Below are 19,361 nucleotides of genomic sequence, written 5' to 3'. Positions count from 1 at the left end.
TATTCTTTTTTGGTAACATTGAAATAATCCTGGAGTGTCTGTGTTTCCACTGCTTGGTCCAGGACATCCATTAATAAGGGCATTAATAATTCTTTGAATTGTCTGTAAAACTCAGGAGAAAATCCATCCTCCCCAGTGACTTATTAGCCTGTAGGGTGCCCAGGGCCTTTTTGATTTCTTCCCTTGTGAAGGGAATAGCTAATTCTATTCTTTCTCTCTCTTTAGCTTTGGAAGTTCGACATTCAACAAAAAATCTTCCATTTCATTCTCATCTCAAAGGAATACTGATTTGTATAATTTTGTAATATTGTCTAAAAATGTCATTAATTTATTTTTGCTTATATACTAAGGTATCTGTCTCTTTATCATTTATCATTCTTGATGACTCCTCTGTTTTAATCTACCAAGTTAATACTTTTTGTGCCCATTCACCTAACTCATTGTATCTTATCTTTTTATTCTTCAGTAATCTGTATTCTTCTTGTAGTCCAATTTTTTTTTTGGAGTTTTTTTTTCAAATTTTTTAATATCTTTCTCTAAACTGTTTACTTCTTATGTTCCCTCTTAAGATTCTTTGTCTAGGATATAATTTGTCCCATTAAATATGCTTTGAGCATGTTCCATATCAGTAAACTATTATTAGTAGATGGCATATTTGTTTCACAAATTAATTCTATCTGTCTCTTTATAAATTTGCACGTCTGTTCTTTTAATAAATGTAGTATTGAGACGCCATCTGTAGACATTCTCTTGCTTTTCCATTATTGCTATAGTTAATATTAATTGAGAGTGGTTTGATAGAAGCCTTGCTAGGTATTCTGTTTTTATCACTCTACTTTTTTTAACTGGGCAGACATTAAAAAGAAGTCATTCTTTTTATGTGAGCTGCGCACCCTTGAGTAAAAAGTGTAGTCTTTCATAGATTAAACTGGTTTTTTGCTGCTTTTGCCCTTGTTATTGTTCTTGCTGATTTATTTAGTATCGAGTCCAAGCAGAAATGAAAATCTCCTCCAACCAATATATTTTGTCTTCCCTCTGCTGTTTTTAAGAAGATGTCCTTCATAAAGGCTTCATTGTCATAATTTGGAGTATAAATATTCATAAATGTCTATGCTTCTCTAGAAATTTTACAATGTGCCATTTCATTCCTTCCGGCTTGATCAATCAAAGTATGTTTTATTAACACTGGTGTATTTTTATTAATTAGAATAACTACCCCTCTTGCCTTTGAACCAAAGGGAGAGGATATTATTTGTCCCACCCATCCTCTCTTTAATTTATCATGTTCCAATTTGGTAAGATGGTTATATCCATCTGCAAAAAGCTATATACATTTTCAATTTCTTTAAGTATGCCAAGACCCTCTTCCTTTTCACCTTTAATATTAAGACTAATATTAATATCCCTTTAATACACTTTAGTGTTTTATCCATACCATTTTTCAAACAGATATTGTATAACAATAAAATCTTATCAATTTTTAAATATTGTTATAACATTTCCCTTTTAAGAGACATTTCCAACATGTACCCCTTTAAGAAACACACATACATCCCTAGCTCTGATGGTGACATTGACAATAGAACCTGGAACCCAGCAAAAAATGCCCACAGATTCTTCCGAAGAAGAAGAAACCATCCCTTTAGCTCCATCTTTTATAACCGCTCATCTTCTGGTGCCATCTCTCCCCCCCCCCCCCCCAACCCCTAAAGAAAACGAAATTCCCACCTTGCTACTTTCCTTACCACCTTTCTATCTTTTTGCAGCTCTCCATTTAAAATACAATGGTTTTTCTTTTAACAGTGAAAACAAGATGGTTCATTACTACTCTTCTTTGGCTTGGCTTCGCGGATGAAGATTTATGGAGGGGGTAAAAGTCCACGTCAGCTGCAGGCTCGTTTGTGGCTGACAAGTCCGATGTGGGACAGGCAGACACGGTTGCAGCGGCTGCAGGGGAAAATTGGTTGGTTGGGGTTGGGTGTTGGGTTTTTCCTCCTTTGCCTTTTGTCAGTACTAATATGAATAAAAAGATGCATCTTTCAGTTAGTCCCATTTTGAAATGGTCTTTTCAGTCTTTTCAGCTGGCAACTTTAATCTTTTCATAACTTTCTTAAAGTTCTTCCACTTCTTTATTCTGGAAAGTTCATTGATTACCTTCTGAGGCATCCACCCTCAGCATTGTTGGGTAAATCACTGAATATTTAAAGTTTTAAGATCGCTAAAGTCCTGGAAAAACAATACTTCTGCATTGTCCACCACTAATGGACATTTTAATTTTTTTGAATATTCGTATGCTGCTCCCAAGATCGCATCTCTCTCCTGGTAACTTAAAAGTCTTACCAGGACTGGTTGTGGTTGCTGTTCGCCAGTTCTTCTGGATCCAAGGATCCGGTGAGCCCTTTCAATTTGCAGCTTTGCATTTAACTTGCTTTGTCCCAGCATTTGTGGATCTATGTTTCAAAGAAACTCACCGCGTCTTATCCCTCTATTCCTTCTCAGTCTAATGATTCTTACATTATGTTTGCTGAAATTTTCCATATGATTGATCTTGTCCATCAATCCTTTTTTCCTAAGTCCCATGTTTTTGCTTTTTCTTGCAGTGCCTGTTTTGCCCAGCTCAGCCTCCAAATGATTCATTTGTTCCATTAAGTCTACCACGACTTCTTTGATTTTCCAATATGTCTCCCATTGCTAATTCCATACTCTTGAAATGAGTGCATAAAATTTCCATCTTGTTTAGGATGTTGGTTATATCTTGGGCTGACCCCCCCCCCCCAGCTCTTTTGGATTCAGCCAGTCCCAAGACCACTCGTGAGTCACTCCTCATTGGGCTTCCACTCGATGTTCCTGGCTGAGCTGCTGTTCTTTAGTTTTTGCTTTTAGTTGCCCTGGTTGTTTGGCACTAGTTTTATCTATTTTTGACACAAAAAGTCTGGTTTTGAGCTTTCTAACTGTATTTTTAATACTTATTGTGGAGACCTCTTTCAAAGCACATCTGCTCAACTCCTTAGCATGGCCACAGCCCCCAGAATATGTTCATTTGTGCCTGACCTTGATTTGGCTATATGCAAGGCCATGTCAGTGTGGCACTGAGGTGTAGAAGTGCAGTGGTCAGCCATTGGGAGGTCCTTTTTGTTGCAGAGCGAAGGTGCCCAACTAAGCAATCTCCCAGTCTGCCACCAGTCCCCCTGATGTAGAGGAGGCCATACAGAGAGCACTAGATGCAGTAAATGACTTCTACAGATTCACAAGTGAAGTGTAGGGATTTTTTCTTTATACAGTAGTACAATCTACAGATGCAATGAAAGTCTTGTCGCTGCAGCTTCCCACATATATATAAAAGACACTAGCAACAATTTGAGTGTAAATGAAACACAGCAATATAAGTATCCTAGACCGATTCTACCTCCATTGATAACATTGCCACAGTCTGAACTAGATTCTTCATAACCTGCCATCCTGGATTCAACGCCAATTCCCTTCCATCACAAAAACCATCAACATATCCCTCTGCTTCAGTCTTGCACTAAGGCCACAATTCAAATCTTGGCTACCCTTATACTGTCCTGGCTAGGCTCTCACCCCTCTTTAAACGAGGCCTCACTAAAATTCTGCTGACTCTGTCCTGGCCCAGCAAATATCTTTCATCTGTCACTGTTGTACTCACGGATGTTTATAGACTCAATATCTCAGATTTAAAATTCTTATTCCTCTGCCTGTCTCATTAAGCTTTATCTCTGCTACCATCTTCAGCCCCATAATAGTCCTTCGTAGCCAAGGTCTGCCCCCTTTCCCTCAAAACCTGCTACTTGTGTAGCCTCACAATTTGCTTCACCTTCTGGCAATGGCACCATTAGTTTCAAGTTCAAATTTATCCGATTCCATAAGTACCAACCGGCAGAACAGCATTCTCTGGTCCTCGGTGAAAAACATACAGTCACACAACCAGACAAAACACACATACAAACAATACATGTGTAGGATAAATATGCACATATAAAATAAATAAGCATTGTTTAGTGAATGTTAGCATCATGGGTGGTTAATGTGAGCAGTTCCTTTGATTGTTTGATATTCTCACTGCCTGTTGGAAGAAGCTGTTTCTTAGCCTGGTGGTGCTGGCTCTGATACTCCTGTATCTCTTTCCTGATGGGAGTAGCTGAAAGATGGAGTGTCTGCAGTGCCTTCTTCAGACAACAATCCTGGTAGATCACGTCAATGATGGGGAGGGAGACTCCAATGATCCTCTTTACCACTCTTGTGGTCCTGTAGATTGGCTACCAATCCAATTCTCTACAGCAGCCATTCCACATTGTGATGCAGCTGGCCAGGACATTCCCGATAGATGTCCTGTATAAGGTTGACATATTGGTGGCTGGTCCTCTCAAGAAGTGCAGTCTCTGTTGCGTCTTCCTGACAAATGATTTGTTATTTATCCACGATAGGTCACTTGTTGAGTGAACTCCAAGGAACTTGGTGCGTTCTACTCTCTCCTCTACCAAACTATTGATGTACAGTGGAGAGAGGTTGTTCCTGGTCCTCCTGAAGTCGACAATCATCTCCTTTGTCTTGTCCATGTTGAGACTCAGGTTGTTATTCTAACACCAAATCACGAGATTTTCTACCTCTTTATAGTGCAACTCATTGTTGTTGGTGATGAGGCCATCTGCTGGGCCATCTACAAACTTGCTGACTTTGTTGGAGCTGGATCTGGCAATGCAGAAAAACTACAATACTGGAGGAACTCAGCTGGTCAAATAGTGTACTTGAGCCTTCATCAAGTTATGAGCAAAATGTACATGGGCACCCAAACAGGTTTTGTATCTTTATCTTTGCTATATAAAGTACACTGTTTGACCTGTTGAGTTTCTTCAGCGTTGTATTTTTACTTCAGTCATGTTATCTGCAGACTTTCATGTTTTACTTCTGGGTCAGTCGTGTGAACAGGAGTGGGCTAAGCACACAGCCCCAAGGTGCTCCAGTGCTTGGCATGATGGTACTAGATGTTCTGCTACTGACCCTGCCAGACAGTGGCCTTTCCATTAGGAAGTCCAGAATCCAGTTTCAGAGAGGTGTGTTGAGTCCCAGTGAGAACAGCTTCTCCACCAGCCTCTGGGGAATGATCGTATTAAATGCTGAGCTGAATTCAATGAACAGCCTGTGAGGCATCGTTTTCTAGGTGCGTAAGGGTAGAGTGGAGGGACAAGGCTATAGCATCATTGGTGGAATAGTTTCTACTTTAGGTGAATTGAAATAGGTCCAGCGGTCCAGAAGGTGTGCTTTGATGCATTTCATCACCAGACACCCAAACCGTTTCATAATGGTGGAGGCCATTGGCACTGGGTGGTTGTCATTGAGGCCTGTTACCGTCGCACTCTTTGGAACTGGGATGATAGTGTTTGTTTTGAATCCACAAGGACAATGGACTGCTGCAGTGAGGTGTTCCTAGCTCCCAACAGCTCCCTGATCTATCTCCTGAATGATCAATTTCTTTCAGGCTTATTTTATTCTTTGTCTTGATCAATCCTTTTGTATGAGTAGGCCTCTAGGTAATCTATTGATGTTTCCCCCTGTTAAAGGTGCAAGAACTAGCATCAACACCATGGTGTATAGGGGAAGAATCTTATCCAAGGATCATGCTGCTGACCTGATAATAATGGTTGCAGGTGGCTCCCAAATGAGGAGGTTGTAAAGCTCAGATGAGATAACCCACTAATTTGCATTCCAAGGTGCAATGCTGGGACTCCTGTAGAGATGGGTCACTCAAGCAAGGGGCAGAGGGCAGCAGTATATTTCATCATGTGTTGATGCCTTTGGAGGGGAAGGGATGATTCCAGAGGTGGAGTAGAAGAGGAAGGTGGAGCCCCACTGTAAGAACCCAGCACTTTAAGCTCAAATTCATTATCATCTGACTGTATGTGTACATACAGGCAAAACAGCATTTCTCTGGACCATAGTGCACAAACATGCACACATAATACACAGCACATAATAATTACATATATGAATAAAGCTGTAATTTAAAAATATATAAACATTTTGGACTAATTTACTTGGTTATAGGATACTGTTCATCGATCTCACAGTCTGCAGGAAGAAGCTATTTCCCAGCCTGGCAGTCCTGATTTTGATGCTCGTACCTCCTTTTTGATGATAGTCGGTCAAAGATGCTGTGTGTTGGTTGGAAAAGGTCCTCAGTAATTCTTTGAGCCCTATTTAAGCAATGCTTCCAATAAATGTTGCCAATGGAGGAAAGGAAAACCCCAGTTATCTTCTCAGCTGCTCTATTGATCCACTGCATTGACTTCTGGTATGATGCTTTGCAGCTGCCATACCACCCAACGATGCAGCCATACAGGAGACTTTCAGTTGTATCCATTTCCCCTCCTTTTCCTTTCTGTGTTATGGTTGCAGGTCTCCCATAGAGATCAGCAAGCTGCTACCATGTAAGAGCCTGCATGAGAGATGTTTCCAAGTCAGGGCAGTATGCACTCTGGGGAGGGGGATCCTGTGGATGGTGGTGTTCCCTTGACCCAGACAAGTTACCTCAGCAAGCACACTTGGGTCAGGACAGAGCCAACAGGATTTTAGTGCGCACTGGTTTAAAGGATGGGAGACTGTCTTGCGAGGTGTGGAGGGCTAAATGCTATGGCTGGTGAATGTAGTGGCCATCAGGTGGGCTGGTTTAGTGAGGACGATGTTGAGCTGCTTCAGTGTGGTGGTGTATCCATTCACTTTCAAAGTGAGACCCAGAGCTGCTCTTGTTGATGTGGTTGATTTATTTAAGTTTCCAGCCAGTGGTGACCTACCACCTCAGGGTGCTGATGCTGAGGGATCTGAAAGTGGTCATTAAGTGGACTGCCAAGGTTAGCTAATAGACCCTCGTTGGAGATTCACTGTTGACCACTAGTGTGAGGATCGATTGCTGTTATGTTCCTGCAGATATTGATCTCTTGGAAGCCTGCAGGGAGGAATTCCATCGAAGACTGAAGGTTTACCATGCTTGGAAAGCCAAGAACAAAAAGCGCAACTCCGAAGCAGAGCAGAGGGCTCCGAAATCCGTCACCAACTATGGTAAGATTCAAAATACAAAAGGAAATTAATCAGTAATCCTATGATTAGTTGCATTTACCCAAATGTCTTTTTGATCACAGATTTCTACAACCTAGTTGTGAGATGTGTCCCCTACAGTAAACCACCTCCTGTCCCCCTTGATACTCCCACTTTTCACCTAAATATGAGAGGTTCTTCACCTGTACTGGTTAATATTTAGCTGTCCATCAATATCACTTGAAGAATACAGATAATATGGCCAGTCGCATCCCTGTTGTGAATCAGAGAGACAGGTCCTTAATTTGGACGTGTAGCACAGTAACAGGGCATTCTGGTGCATGAGTCTGTGTTGCCTTAAATGCACCAATATAATTAATTAACTGACTAAACCCCGCATATTTTTGGAGGGTGGCAGGAAACTGGAGTACCCAGAGGACACCCACATGGATATTGGGAGGACATGCAAACACCTTACAGACAGCGGGAGATTCAAATCCAGGTCGTTGGTGCTGTAATAGCACCACTCAGTCTTTTAGCCCAAGACTGCACTGAACATTAACCACACATTCATACTCATCCTACACGAATTCCTTTAAAATTCTCCCCATATCCCCATCACCTCACTTAGGTACTGGGGGCAATTTAGAGGTCAACTGACTTATGATATGTCTTTGGGGTGTGGGAGGAAATTGAAGGTTCATGATGAAATTTACATAGCCACTAGGGGCTATGTGCAAACCTCACACAGGGAACACCAGAGGATTGAAGCTGTGTTTCTTGCGCTACAAACCTGTGGTTCTACCAGCTGTGTCATTGTGCTGCCTTGAGTTTGCAGCCATGGTTTCTCTGCTCCAATTTTTCTAAATTTGGAAGAACTTTACTGGCTCTAAAGCACTTTAGATTTCCCTAAGATGTTAAAAGTGGCTGCCTCCTTGCAGTCAAACAACAAAGTCATCAGATACATAGTGGGCTGGAGAAACTCAGCAGGTCACACAGCATCCATAGGAAGCAAAGGGTAACCTACGTTTCAGGCGTTGGCCCTTCATCAAAGTATGGAAGTAAGATGTATCTGATGAAGGCCCCAGGCCTTTGATTACCCTTTATTTCCCAGATGCTGCATGGCCTGCTGAGTTTCTCCAGCATGTTTGAGTCTTCTTCCTCCTTGTGCTAGCTATAAATGTAGAAGGCCAGGTGTGTTCATACCAGATATCCGAATCCACTTTTTTCCTGACCAATGTTATGGTAACAAGACAATTGAGAAGCCTTAAGGACCTTTATTATTTATAACTCCATTCGTTGTTGGTTTAATTTGAAACCTGCATCATGCAATATTCTTATTCCATGTTTCAATAGCTCAGCAGAATCCTCCCCAGATGCACACTCGGCAGCAGGAGATTGCTCAGAATCGGACTCAGCGATATTTCCGCATCCCATTCATCCGACCAGCTGACCAATACAAGGAACCCCAGAACAAAAAAAAGGGCTGGTGGTATGCTCACTTCGATGGCTCTTGGATCGCACGCCAGATGGAACTCCACCCAGACAAATCACCCATACTTTTGGTAGCTGGTAGGTGCACCACAGGCAAAACCCACTCCCAAACATGTCTTGCTTCGTTCGAACTGTGTTGACCAATGTAATGGGTGACAAAGTCCTGAACGATGCAAATAATGACAGAAAATGAAGTTGCCCTTCAGTCTGTGCTGTATGGCAATAACTTGTGTAAGATCAAATGTCAGTTATTTCCTCCTCCCAAAATTGAGGTTATGTAGCAAGAGTGCAAAGCATCATTTCAAATACCTATTCCAAATTGGGGCAAAATATTGATAGTTCCTCTGTGTACAACTTCCCTTCACCCAATCGATCCTCCTCATCCAGGAAATAGTTCTGAGGCTCAGTTCACAACAGAGAAGGAAATGGGAGGTGGAGTTCTCCATTTTGACCCTTCTGACATTCATTAATGTCATATGGATATAATCCAAGCCTCAGCACCATAGTCCTGCCTGTTTCCTGAATCTCTCAATTCCCTTTTTGGTCAGAATTCTCTTTCAGCCTTAAATATGTTCTATGTAATATCTTGGGTAGCTCCTTGCAATTGGGGAGGACTTGCTTTCACTCCAGTCTGTTGGCCTTAATGAAATCTCTGTGGAACCTGGAGATTATGCTAAAAATGGGGCAGAAAATGGGTTAAGAGATCACATATCTGGTACAGTGAGAGGGATTCTTCTGCGAGCAGTCTTACAGTCATCTCAATGTGCATACAACCACACAAGGAGAAGAGCAAGAGCATGATTACAGAATGCAGAGTTCCAATGGGAAAGATCAATTGGTGCACAGCAAGGCCAGCATGAAAGCTCTGTGGTGGGATTCATTTAGGGGTCTGATGACTGTGGAGAAAAAACTGTAAGTCTATTGGTACATGGCTTCACACTCTTGTTCCTGATGGGAGAAGAGTATGTGTCTTGGGTGCGATGAATCCTTCATTGTGTTGCCTGCCTTTCCCACACAGCTGGAGATGTCGATGGAATCCATAGAGGGGAGGCAAGTTTACATGATGTTCTGAGCTGCATTCACTACTTCCTGTAGCTTCTTTTGATAGTTGGGAAACTGGAGTTTTTACTGCTCTCAGTGAATAAGTTTGGGGTTCCCAATGACATCTTGACCACTCCTCCATTTTGAGCGGTTCATGGGCCAATGGTTGCTGTTAGCTGGTGTGGGTAATACGCATACCGTGAAGGAGCTCTAGTGTGTTCTGGAGTCTGGTGATGCCCACATGAATGACATGACTTGTCCAGAACTGGGAATGTTGTTCCAACTCTTGGTCTGATGGATTTGGAGGATTTTGAAGATTTTGTCATGGCTTCTTTCTAATTTTTTGAGGTGCCTGCTCCATGTCTCATAATCCTGAGATAACTGCTGCCTGATTGATCACAAATATAGTACTGGTGTGAGGTCTTGATCTCAAAACATGCTCATCCGACAGATGTGTGGGAACTCTCAAAATCATTGCTGCCTTCTCAAGAAGACTTCTGAGATGTAGAAAGTGGTTCTATTGTAGATCTTGAGCATGGAGTGACAGGGTGGTGCAGGACCCTTGCTTTGCTGATGTTAAATGCAAGGCCCACTCTTTTACACGTATCAGTGAGTGAGTTGTTGATGACTTGGAGCTTAGTCTCTGAAAGTGTCCAAACCTGACAACTGTCATAGAGACACTGAGCTATTCAGCACATTCCCATTGCCTATGTCCTTCCAATTCAAGTAGCTGTCTAAATGTCTGTTAATTATTATAATCGTGACCGATTCCTCCACCACCTCCTGATAGTGTATTCCAGATACTGTATCTACTATTCTATGAAATAAAAAAATCCTTTCCCTTAGATCCTTGTTAAAATATCATCCTCCATGGAATCACACAGCATGGAGCAAGTCCTTTGGCCCAACTTGTCTATGGTGATCAAGGTGGCATTCTTGGCTAGTCTCATTTTCCTGAACCTATGTTTTTTTATACCCCTACCATGGAAAAAAAATTCTGGTGATCTCTCTGTCTAATTGTCAATGTAATGCATTTTGATGGCTTGGTTGTGGAGTGGTGGTGATGTGGTTGAATAATTTCCCACATGTCCTGTAGTTTAAGCCAATGTCACTGAGAGTTCACCCTGAGAAATGTAAAGCTATGGTGGCACAGGTACCCGTGAGTAACCATTTGAAGTGCATCAACTTCTTCTTCTTGGCTTGGCTTCGCGGACGAAGATTTATGGAGGGGGTAAAAGTCCACGTCAGCTGCAGGCTCGTTTGTGGCTGACAAGTCCAATGCGGGACAGGCAAACACGGTTGCAGCGGCTGCAGGGGAAAATTGGTTGGTTGGGGTTGGGTGTTGGGTTTTTCCTCCTTTGCCTTTTGTCAGTGAGGTGGGCTCTGCGGTCTTCTTCAAAGGAGGTTGCTGCCCGCCAAACTGTGAGGCACCAAGATGCTCGGTTTGATGCGATATCAGCCCACTGGCGGTGATCAATGTGGCAGGCACCAAGAGATTTCTTTAGGCAGTCCTTGTATTTTTTCTTTGGTGCACCTCTGTCACGGTGGCCAATGGAGAGCTCGCCATATAACACGATCTTGGGAAGGCGATGGTCCTCCATTCTGGAGACGTGACCCACCCAGCGCAGCTGGATCTTCAGCAGCGTGGACTCGATAGTATACAATAGTATACATTCAATTACCCCAGTATGGATAGAGATAATAAGTATTAAGAATAGAGAGATAAATGTTCACAATTACAGTTAGTGCAAGAAACAGAAGTACTCACATACGTGCGCAATTAAATAAGAAAGTCCGCAGATGCTGGGGTCAAGTGAAATACACGAACATGCAAGAGAAACTTAGCTTGTCATGCAGCATATAAAGTTTCTTTCTATGGATGATGTGTGATCTGCTGAGCTGGCAAAATTGATTGAAAAGAATTGACATGCTCTTCATGGGTAAAGGAGGTAGCACCAATGTAGTGGAGGAAGAGTTGAGAAGCTTTACCTGTGTCAGCTTATAGCATGGATTGATCCACAAATCCAGCAAAAATATATTCATACCCCAGACACTCTTCCCCCTCCTCCTATCAGGGAGAATGCTCGAGAGTGTGGTATCACGCACCAACAAGCTTAAAGACAGTTTCTTCCCTGCAGCCATCAGGGCTCTGGATAAACGTTATAACAGTAGCCCCTTTTATACTGCCCGACTCCAGAAGCTGGCTTGCGTGTTCATGTAAAACCGAAAAAATCTGATTCTATGAGTCAAATGCGCTTCATCGCTGAGACAACCTGTCTGGGTGGATCAAAGATGGGTAAGTCTAGACACTCCCTCCCCTCCCCCCTCCTAATCCACCTTGCGATTCTTTCACACACAGCTCAAAAGGTGGATAAAACCCAGCTTTCAAGCTCAGTGTAAAATAAGTTGGTGATATTATGCTTAGTGATATTATGCTGTCCTTGCTAACTGATCTTTCTTTTCATGGTAACCCTATATTTTGTAAATTGTGCTCTTTACATAAATGTATGAATGTTAGAGATAACTTCTTAGAATGCTTGCAGAAGAACACACCTCACTGTTCAAGGTATAATGTGCTTCCAAGAGATTCTCTTCCTTTTTCACCTGTTCAGATGAATGATTGCTATTCATCTCTGGTTCAGTTTATCTCCCTATATTAATATAGTCTGGTCTGCTGGGCTTGTCTATCAACCCTGCTGTAAGCAGCATACAATATAAACAAAGAAGCTTGATCACCCTCTAACTGCCACATCAACTCGTCATGTTTCACCCTATCAGAGATCTTCCTTTTGTCTGACTCATCCCTCCCCTGCCTCCTCTACAACTTGAAACTTGTTCTCCTTTTTCCCTTGGTCCATCTCTAGCAACACTCTCCCTTTTCTCAATCTCTCTGTCTCCATCTCGGGAGGCAAACTCTCGACATATATCTTCTACAAATGCACAATCTCCCACAGCTACGTTGACTACAAATCTTTATACCTTGTCCCCTGTAAGGATTCCATTCCTTTCTCACAATTCCTCTGTCTCTTTTCACATCTAGTTCTAAGACAAGGTCTTCTATGCGAGATCATCTGAGATTACCTCCTTCTTCAAAAAAAATGTCTTCCCCTCTACTATCATCAACTCAGCCCTCATTTGCATATCCTCCATTACCCGCACATCTGCCCTGGCCCTATCCTCTCCTATACACAAGGACCAGATTCCTCTCGTCCTCACTTACTGCCCCACTAGCCTCCTCATCCAACATATCATCCTCTGCCATTTCCACCACCTCTATGTGATTCCACTGCCAGACACATATTCCCCTCACCTCTTTTCTCTGCCATCTGCAGGGACTACTCCCTCCATGATTCCATTGTCCACTCCTCCCTTCCAACCAAATGCCTCATTCCACTTGTGAATCTGCAAGGTCATCTACTGCATCCAGTGATCCCATTGTGGTTTCCTCTACAGCGGAAAGACTGGACACAGACTGGGAGATCACTTCATTCAGTTTCCACTTTTTCAATTCCTGCCATTATCCCATGTTGACCTGTCCATGGTCCACATGGACTGCCAGACTGAGACCACCCATAAATTGGAGGATCAACACTTCATATTCCGTCCGCACTCCAACCAGATGGAATTAACATTAATTTCTCTGGTTTCCATTTGTCCCACCCCCATCTCTTCCCTTCCCCTACCCTCGAGCTCTGTCTCTCTCTCTCTTTTCCTTTCCCTTTGTCTTCTTTAGCTCTGCACTCACAGAGCTACCCCTTCCCCCAATCATTTCTCACCTTTCTTTTCCTCTCCTGTCCTCCCATCCATGTCCAATTATGGCCTTTTGCCTGTTGGCCTGTGTTCCTCCCCCTGGCTTTTCTTCTCTTCTCCCTTGCCTGTTGGAAAATCTCAGGATGTACCGACCTAAGAGAGCCTCTGCTTCCTCAGGAGTTTGCGGAGGAGCTAGTGGAGTTGTTCAAGTGAACTGGTACGGACCTGAAGGGCCGACATGGCCTGTTTCCGTGCTGCAAATGGTTATATGGTTATGGTTATAAGAGCTCAAGCATGAAACAGTTATATATCTTTACTTCCTAAGAAAGCTGTAAGACCCGCTAAGTTCCTCTAGCATTTTTATGTTTTTACTCTTTTTTCCTAGTTCAGACCTGAAATGTTAACTCTGTTTCTCTCTTTACGGATGATGTCTGACCCTGCTCAGATTTCTAACATCTGCAGTTTTCTTTTGGTTTCAAATTCATTGAATCCATTGATTGTGTAGCTCGCCTTCAAATATGAAGATCCTGTCGCACCCAACAAGGTTTTCATATTTAGTCTTGCACCTCCTTCAGAATTCCCATCATCTTTGATGGTTGTGAAGTAATCTTTTGCCATATTTTCACTGTTGTCTATGGTCTTCTCTGCTGAGCGTCTCCATTGCACCTTACCCTTTCCTTGGGCAAGTGCACTATTTAGTTGCATCGAATGTCTTGTGGAAATATTTACATACAGCCTTGCTGCTATGAACATTCCAGCTGCCTCCAGTGACGTTATCAGCAACATCCAGTTGGCCCAACCAATTAAAGGTTCAAATCACTGACCATTTTAGCCAAGTTTGCCCTTCAGAAATCTGGTCCATGTTGTAGACTTTAACTAGTAATGGCTGGTTGCCACTGATATTTTGGTTACATTTCCAAATATACATTAATAAGTTTAGGTTAATCATACCACTGAATAGTATTCCCAATATTGCTCCTATCTTAAAAGCAGGGAATGCTGGAAATACTCAGCAGGGCAGGCAGCATCTATGTAGAGAGGGATGGTTAACATTCAGTACTGGAAATGGGAGAAAGTACTTCTGGCTGTTAGCATGCAGTATGGTACTTCTGAGTGGTGAGTTAAGGTGGAATAAAAGTGCATTCAAGTCCAAGACCTTGTGTCTGCATCAAGTATTTTGAAAGTAAATGCTTCTTCCCCTTCTTCTGAATTTCTTTGACATCTCTTGATTTGCATCACAGGCAAGGATGACATGGAGATGTGCGAATTGAACCTGGATGAGACAGGTCTCACTCGGAAACGTGGGGCTGAGATCCTACCACGGCAGTTTGAAGAGGTGTGGGAAAGCTGCGGTGGAGTTACATATCTGCGCAATGCGATTGAGAGCAAGCAAGCCAGGCCCACCTATGCTACAGCGATGCTGCAGAATCTTCTACATTAGAATGTCATGGTCTTTGCCCACGTTAGAGAGAGAGAGAGAGAGGGAGAGGTGTAGTAAAAAAGACTTGTAAATGGAGGAAATGGTAGCCTATTGCTCTTCCAATGGCAAATATTTCTCAGAGCTTGAAATAAATGTTTTTTTTTTAAACTGTAGCACTCTATGTTAGGCAAGATTTAATGAATAAAACCAGTTGAACAAGGGTAGGAATAAGATGTAGAGACAGTAATTCTTTTCCCTCAGAACTTGTGATAATCAATCAATGATAAAGGGAGCCCAGAGCAGATACCGTTTAGTCCAACGTGCCACAATGATGTTTACAAAACATGGCAAAGAATGACAGTGGCTGATTAATGTGGTTAATTCTTTTAAAGTAATGTGTTAGTCTCCTACTACAAGTGTTTAAACATTCTAATATAATTTTTAATGAAAAGTCAGAAGTTCCTCAGTTAGGTTAACCTCTTCATGTAAATGGTGATTATTTCCATAACCCTTATTATAAATTCTCATTTGGAATGATATCACTGATAGCATTTTACAGTTGGATTATTACTTGTACTTGAAGGTTGCAGATTTGAGGATTTATTCATTAAACTGCGACCCTGACTGACACTTTTAGCACTTGGGAATCCTGATATTAGATTCTTGCAGAAAAGTTGCCTCTTTATTTCAAGCCCTGCAGATTTAAATAAATATGATCATGTTGTGCCTATCTGACATAATTAGATTCCATTAATTCTAGAGCTTGGTTTTATTCATTTCTATTTTGTGTGATGTTTTTGTGTTGTGAAGTCTTTTTGTGCACTCTATTTATAAATGATGTGGATATTCAATTATCACATTGTTTCTGTAATACAATAGAGTCTTAAAACTGGAACAACATTTGCTCTTTGTACCAAGTATCCTAATTCAGGTGGACACAAGCAGTTAATGGTGGTGTATAATATGTCAAGAATGATCCCTTATACTGAAGACATGATCTCCAGGATCGATGGCATGTTCTCACTCTTTTGACAGTGAAATGACTCCTGATGAAATTTGCTACTGAAATCTCATTCTTTCACCATATTAAACCCCGATCCAAGGTGATTCCCCAGTTGGAAATCTAACACGCGTAATCTGTACAAATTGGACTGAGGGAACAGAATGGGGGTGGGGGGGGGGGGCGGGGGGAGGCCCATACTGTAATAAAGCTGGCCAAGTATCCTTGCACAGCATTCTAGTTGTGGCTTTCTGGAGACACCAATCCTACTTGATGTTTGACAGTCTAATACAACAACCGACTTGTACTTACTTATTTATGACTCCCAATGCATGAAAAATTTGCACATCCTACCTTAAAACTCTTTTCTTGATACTTCCAGAACCAATTGGACCAAGTCCCTTTTTAAGATCTGCACAGTTTTGCCATTTGATTTTTAAAATGTCTCTGATCTTTTTCATGAGATGTAGACAATAAACACATTCCTTACCTACTAACTTACATTGTGTATTTCACTGATGTGTCTTAGCCCTGCTGAGAAATATTTATGTAATTTGTGATCAAGGAGGTTTGAATATCTGCCTTCCCATTGGAAGAGCAGAGGCATTGTGTGTGAGCTTACACTTGAATTGTATCATTACTACCTGTTCTAATAGCATAGAAAGGGAGTTATACAATGGAGCTCATGCCACATGAAGACCATGCAAGGTTGTCAGAGTACATTCCCAAAGGTGACTGTTGAGATAAAATAGCTATGTTCATGTCCCAATCCTATAGCACTGGAGTGGGGAAAATTGTGAGATGGTTCTGTTTGAATGTGATTTTCTTGTCCTTTAAGAAAGCCTCCCATACAGCATATCCCACATCTGAGGAGTTCCTCAAGGATCTTAGTGTAGGTTGCCACATGTTCTTTGTATTTAATTATTATTGTCACCTGTAGCGACAATAATAATTTTGGGTGCCATTCGCACTCTGCTGCCATCTTGCAAAAGGTTAGTGCAAAATTATTACAGTACCAGTGACCCTGAACCTTGCAGCAACGCTGTAAGGAGTTTGAACATTCTCCCTGTGACCGTGTGGGGCTTCTCAAGGTGCTCCAAAACATTTGGGATTGAAGCTAATTGGGTGGCACAGATTTCATGGTCCAGAAGGACTTTCTACCCTGCTGCATCATTAAAATATAAAATAAAAAGAAAGTCCCTTCAGACATGACGTGTTTAAGAATCACACTACATTCTCTGATGTAACCTGCTCCTGCAATTGATGACACTAGTTATTACTATTTGTTCCCGGTTTTTCCAGATATCTGGCAACAATGCAGACACTGAGCTCGAGCCCCTATATCCAACTACCTGCTCTCTATCACCTCAATCCCTGGTCCTGAATTCCAGTTAAATCTGTTCATTAACATTAATAAGATCATCAAGGCAGAAAGCCAGTGGAGGCCTGAAGGAAAAGCTACCCACAGTCCTTTCAGAGTTGTTCAGGTTACATCATCAGATCATTCAACATCCAGGCTGCAAAGTTAATTAGTTGCTTAATACAGCTTTCTCATGGTTATAGTGCACAATCAGCTTTGATTGATCGCGGATCAATGGTGTTTTCAGTTTTGGTCTTTCCTTTGATTCAAGGACGGTGTTGATTCAGTGTTTCTCAGTGTGATGTCACAAGGTGACATTTGAGGCATGCTATTAAGGTATGTGCAGGTGTATGCATGCCCACTTGCCAACTGTAAAGCACCCTTATTGTGCAATGCATTCACTGTGCCAGCTGTACATCACACCCACCGCACCGCTAAACACACCCACCGCATCGCTACACATCACACCCACCGCACCGCTACACAGCACACCCACCATGCCACTACACTGAACAGCTCCCTTGACTCCCTACTGCACAATACCTACTGCATCAACCATGTATCACTCATTGACAATGTCCACTGCACAGCACACCCACCCACTGCACCGCTAAACACACCCACTGCACTGCTACACAGCACACCCACCCCGCCGCTACACTGAACAGCTCCCTTGACTCCCTACTACACAATACCTACTCCATCAACCATGTATCACTCATTGACAATGTCCACTGCACAGCACACCCACCCACCGCACCGCTAAACACACCCACTGCACTGCTACACAGCACACCCACCCCGCCGCTACACTGAACAGCTCCCTTGACTCCCTACTACACAATACCTACTCCATCAACCATGTATCACTCATTGACAATGTCCACTGCACAGTAGACCCATGGTGCCAAGTGAAAACACGATGCTGAAGAAACTCAGCAGGTCAAAGAGTGTCCTTTATAAAGATACATAACCTATGTTTTGGATGAGGACTTCATCAAGGCATGGAAAAATGTTGGCAGGCTCCCGACAGCATTATCTACCTCACAATACAATCACATAGTGCACAATCACATTATGGACCCGCTACACAACACACTCATTACATTAAAGGCCAACCACAACACCCCCGCTTGTGCATAATGGCCCTTGAATCCCATTTACAAGTATCCATGTTCTTTGCTTCTGAAATCTAGGAAGCTATGGTGTTGGGTCTTGAAAAAGTTCCCTGATTTTGGACATTTTTTTGGTTTGGGTTCATTCTGTTCACAACCACTGGAGAAATTGATGCAATGAGGGGGGCAGGTCTTGAAATGATTCTCTGAAATCTTGCAATGACCTGGAGTTTTGAACCTACTATAGGTAGCTGATTATCTGTGCCACATGTCGCAACACCTTGAATAGATGTATGGAGGGGCTGCATTTGACATTACTGGGAGACACTCTCTTGGATGAAGGAAAGTTAATGGTCCTTTGGACAGACAGAACTCGTGTCCTCTCCTGTGGCTTATGGTGGAATTAATGCTACAATTTTGCCATCATAGCCTTTGATTAGATCACTGTGAGATGGTCTACCACTGTTCTGCTGGCTTTGTTTATAGCTCGGGTAACAGTTGAGAAAGGATTGGATGTTGAGTTAAAGGCCCCAGCCACACCTAATTTATGTGTTACCATTTCTACTGCATTGTGAACATCTACCAGGGTCAGTCTGAATCAACAAAATCATCTTCAGATTCTGAAAAGCAAATATTTTTTATAGTTTGTGTTATGAGGCAACAATAAACAATGAACCAGACAGTGTTTAATTTTAAAGCACTAGCTATCCTTAACACTAAATCTATCCCCAACTATGCGCAGGTGTCCTAGTGTATGTGTGTGCGATAGAACCAAACCATTACAGTCCAGGCCAAAAAGTTACTTCAAAAGTTCATTCTTTCAAATTCAACGTTGAAGCGTAGGCCTGGTGTGGTGGTATGTAATTACACCACTAGGTCATCAAGGGTGTATATATAAACCGGTTGCTGCTCATTCTTCATTCTGGCCTAGGCTTGCACAGAGGCAAGGCCTAGCTGTAAATATTAGCCTATTAAAACTAGCACTTTACTTGCAACTCTGTCTTGTGTGGTTGATGCTAGTCGCCATCGGCCTTTGAAATTTGATGCCCAGAATTAATGATGAACTGATGGGAAGACTGGAGTTGTGGCTGCTACAGACTCGTGAATACGCCTGGCATTACCTTTGAAGAA

The 19,361-nt window shown here is 42.3% G+C and overlaps 1 protein-coding gene across 3 annotated transcripts in view; it reads left to right on the top strand.

Annotated features, from left to right (window-relative positions):
• Positions 1-16,252, top strand: part of LOC138760866 (unconventional myosin-VI-like) — a 366,187-nt gene extending 349,935 nt beyond the window's left edge. For all 3 annotated transcript variants that reach the window (XM_069932099.1, XM_069932097.1, XM_069932098.1), the window contains 3 exons: positions 6,943-7,074; positions 8,407-8,622; positions 14,577-16,252. In XM_069932099.1, the coding sequence (XP_069788200.1) occupies positions 6,943-7,074; positions 8,407-8,622; positions 14,577-14,776 (548 nt within the window). In that variant the 3' untranslated portion in view covers positions 14,777-16,252. The remainder of the gene's footprint in view (positions 1-6,942; positions 7,075-8,406; positions 8,623-14,576) is intronic.
• The last annotated feature ends 3,109 nt before the right edge of the window (positions 16,253-19,361 follow it).

The sequence above is a fragment of the Narcine bancroftii genome, chromosome 4, assembly GCF_036971445.1.
Source record: "Narcine bancroftii isolate sNarBan1 chromosome 4, sNarBan1.hap1, whole genome shotgun sequence".
NCBI lineage: Eukaryota > Metazoa > Chordata > Chondrichthyes > Torpediniformes > Narcinidae > Narcine > Narcine bancroftii.
This window is presented reverse-complemented; position numbering and strand designations above follow the sequence as displayed.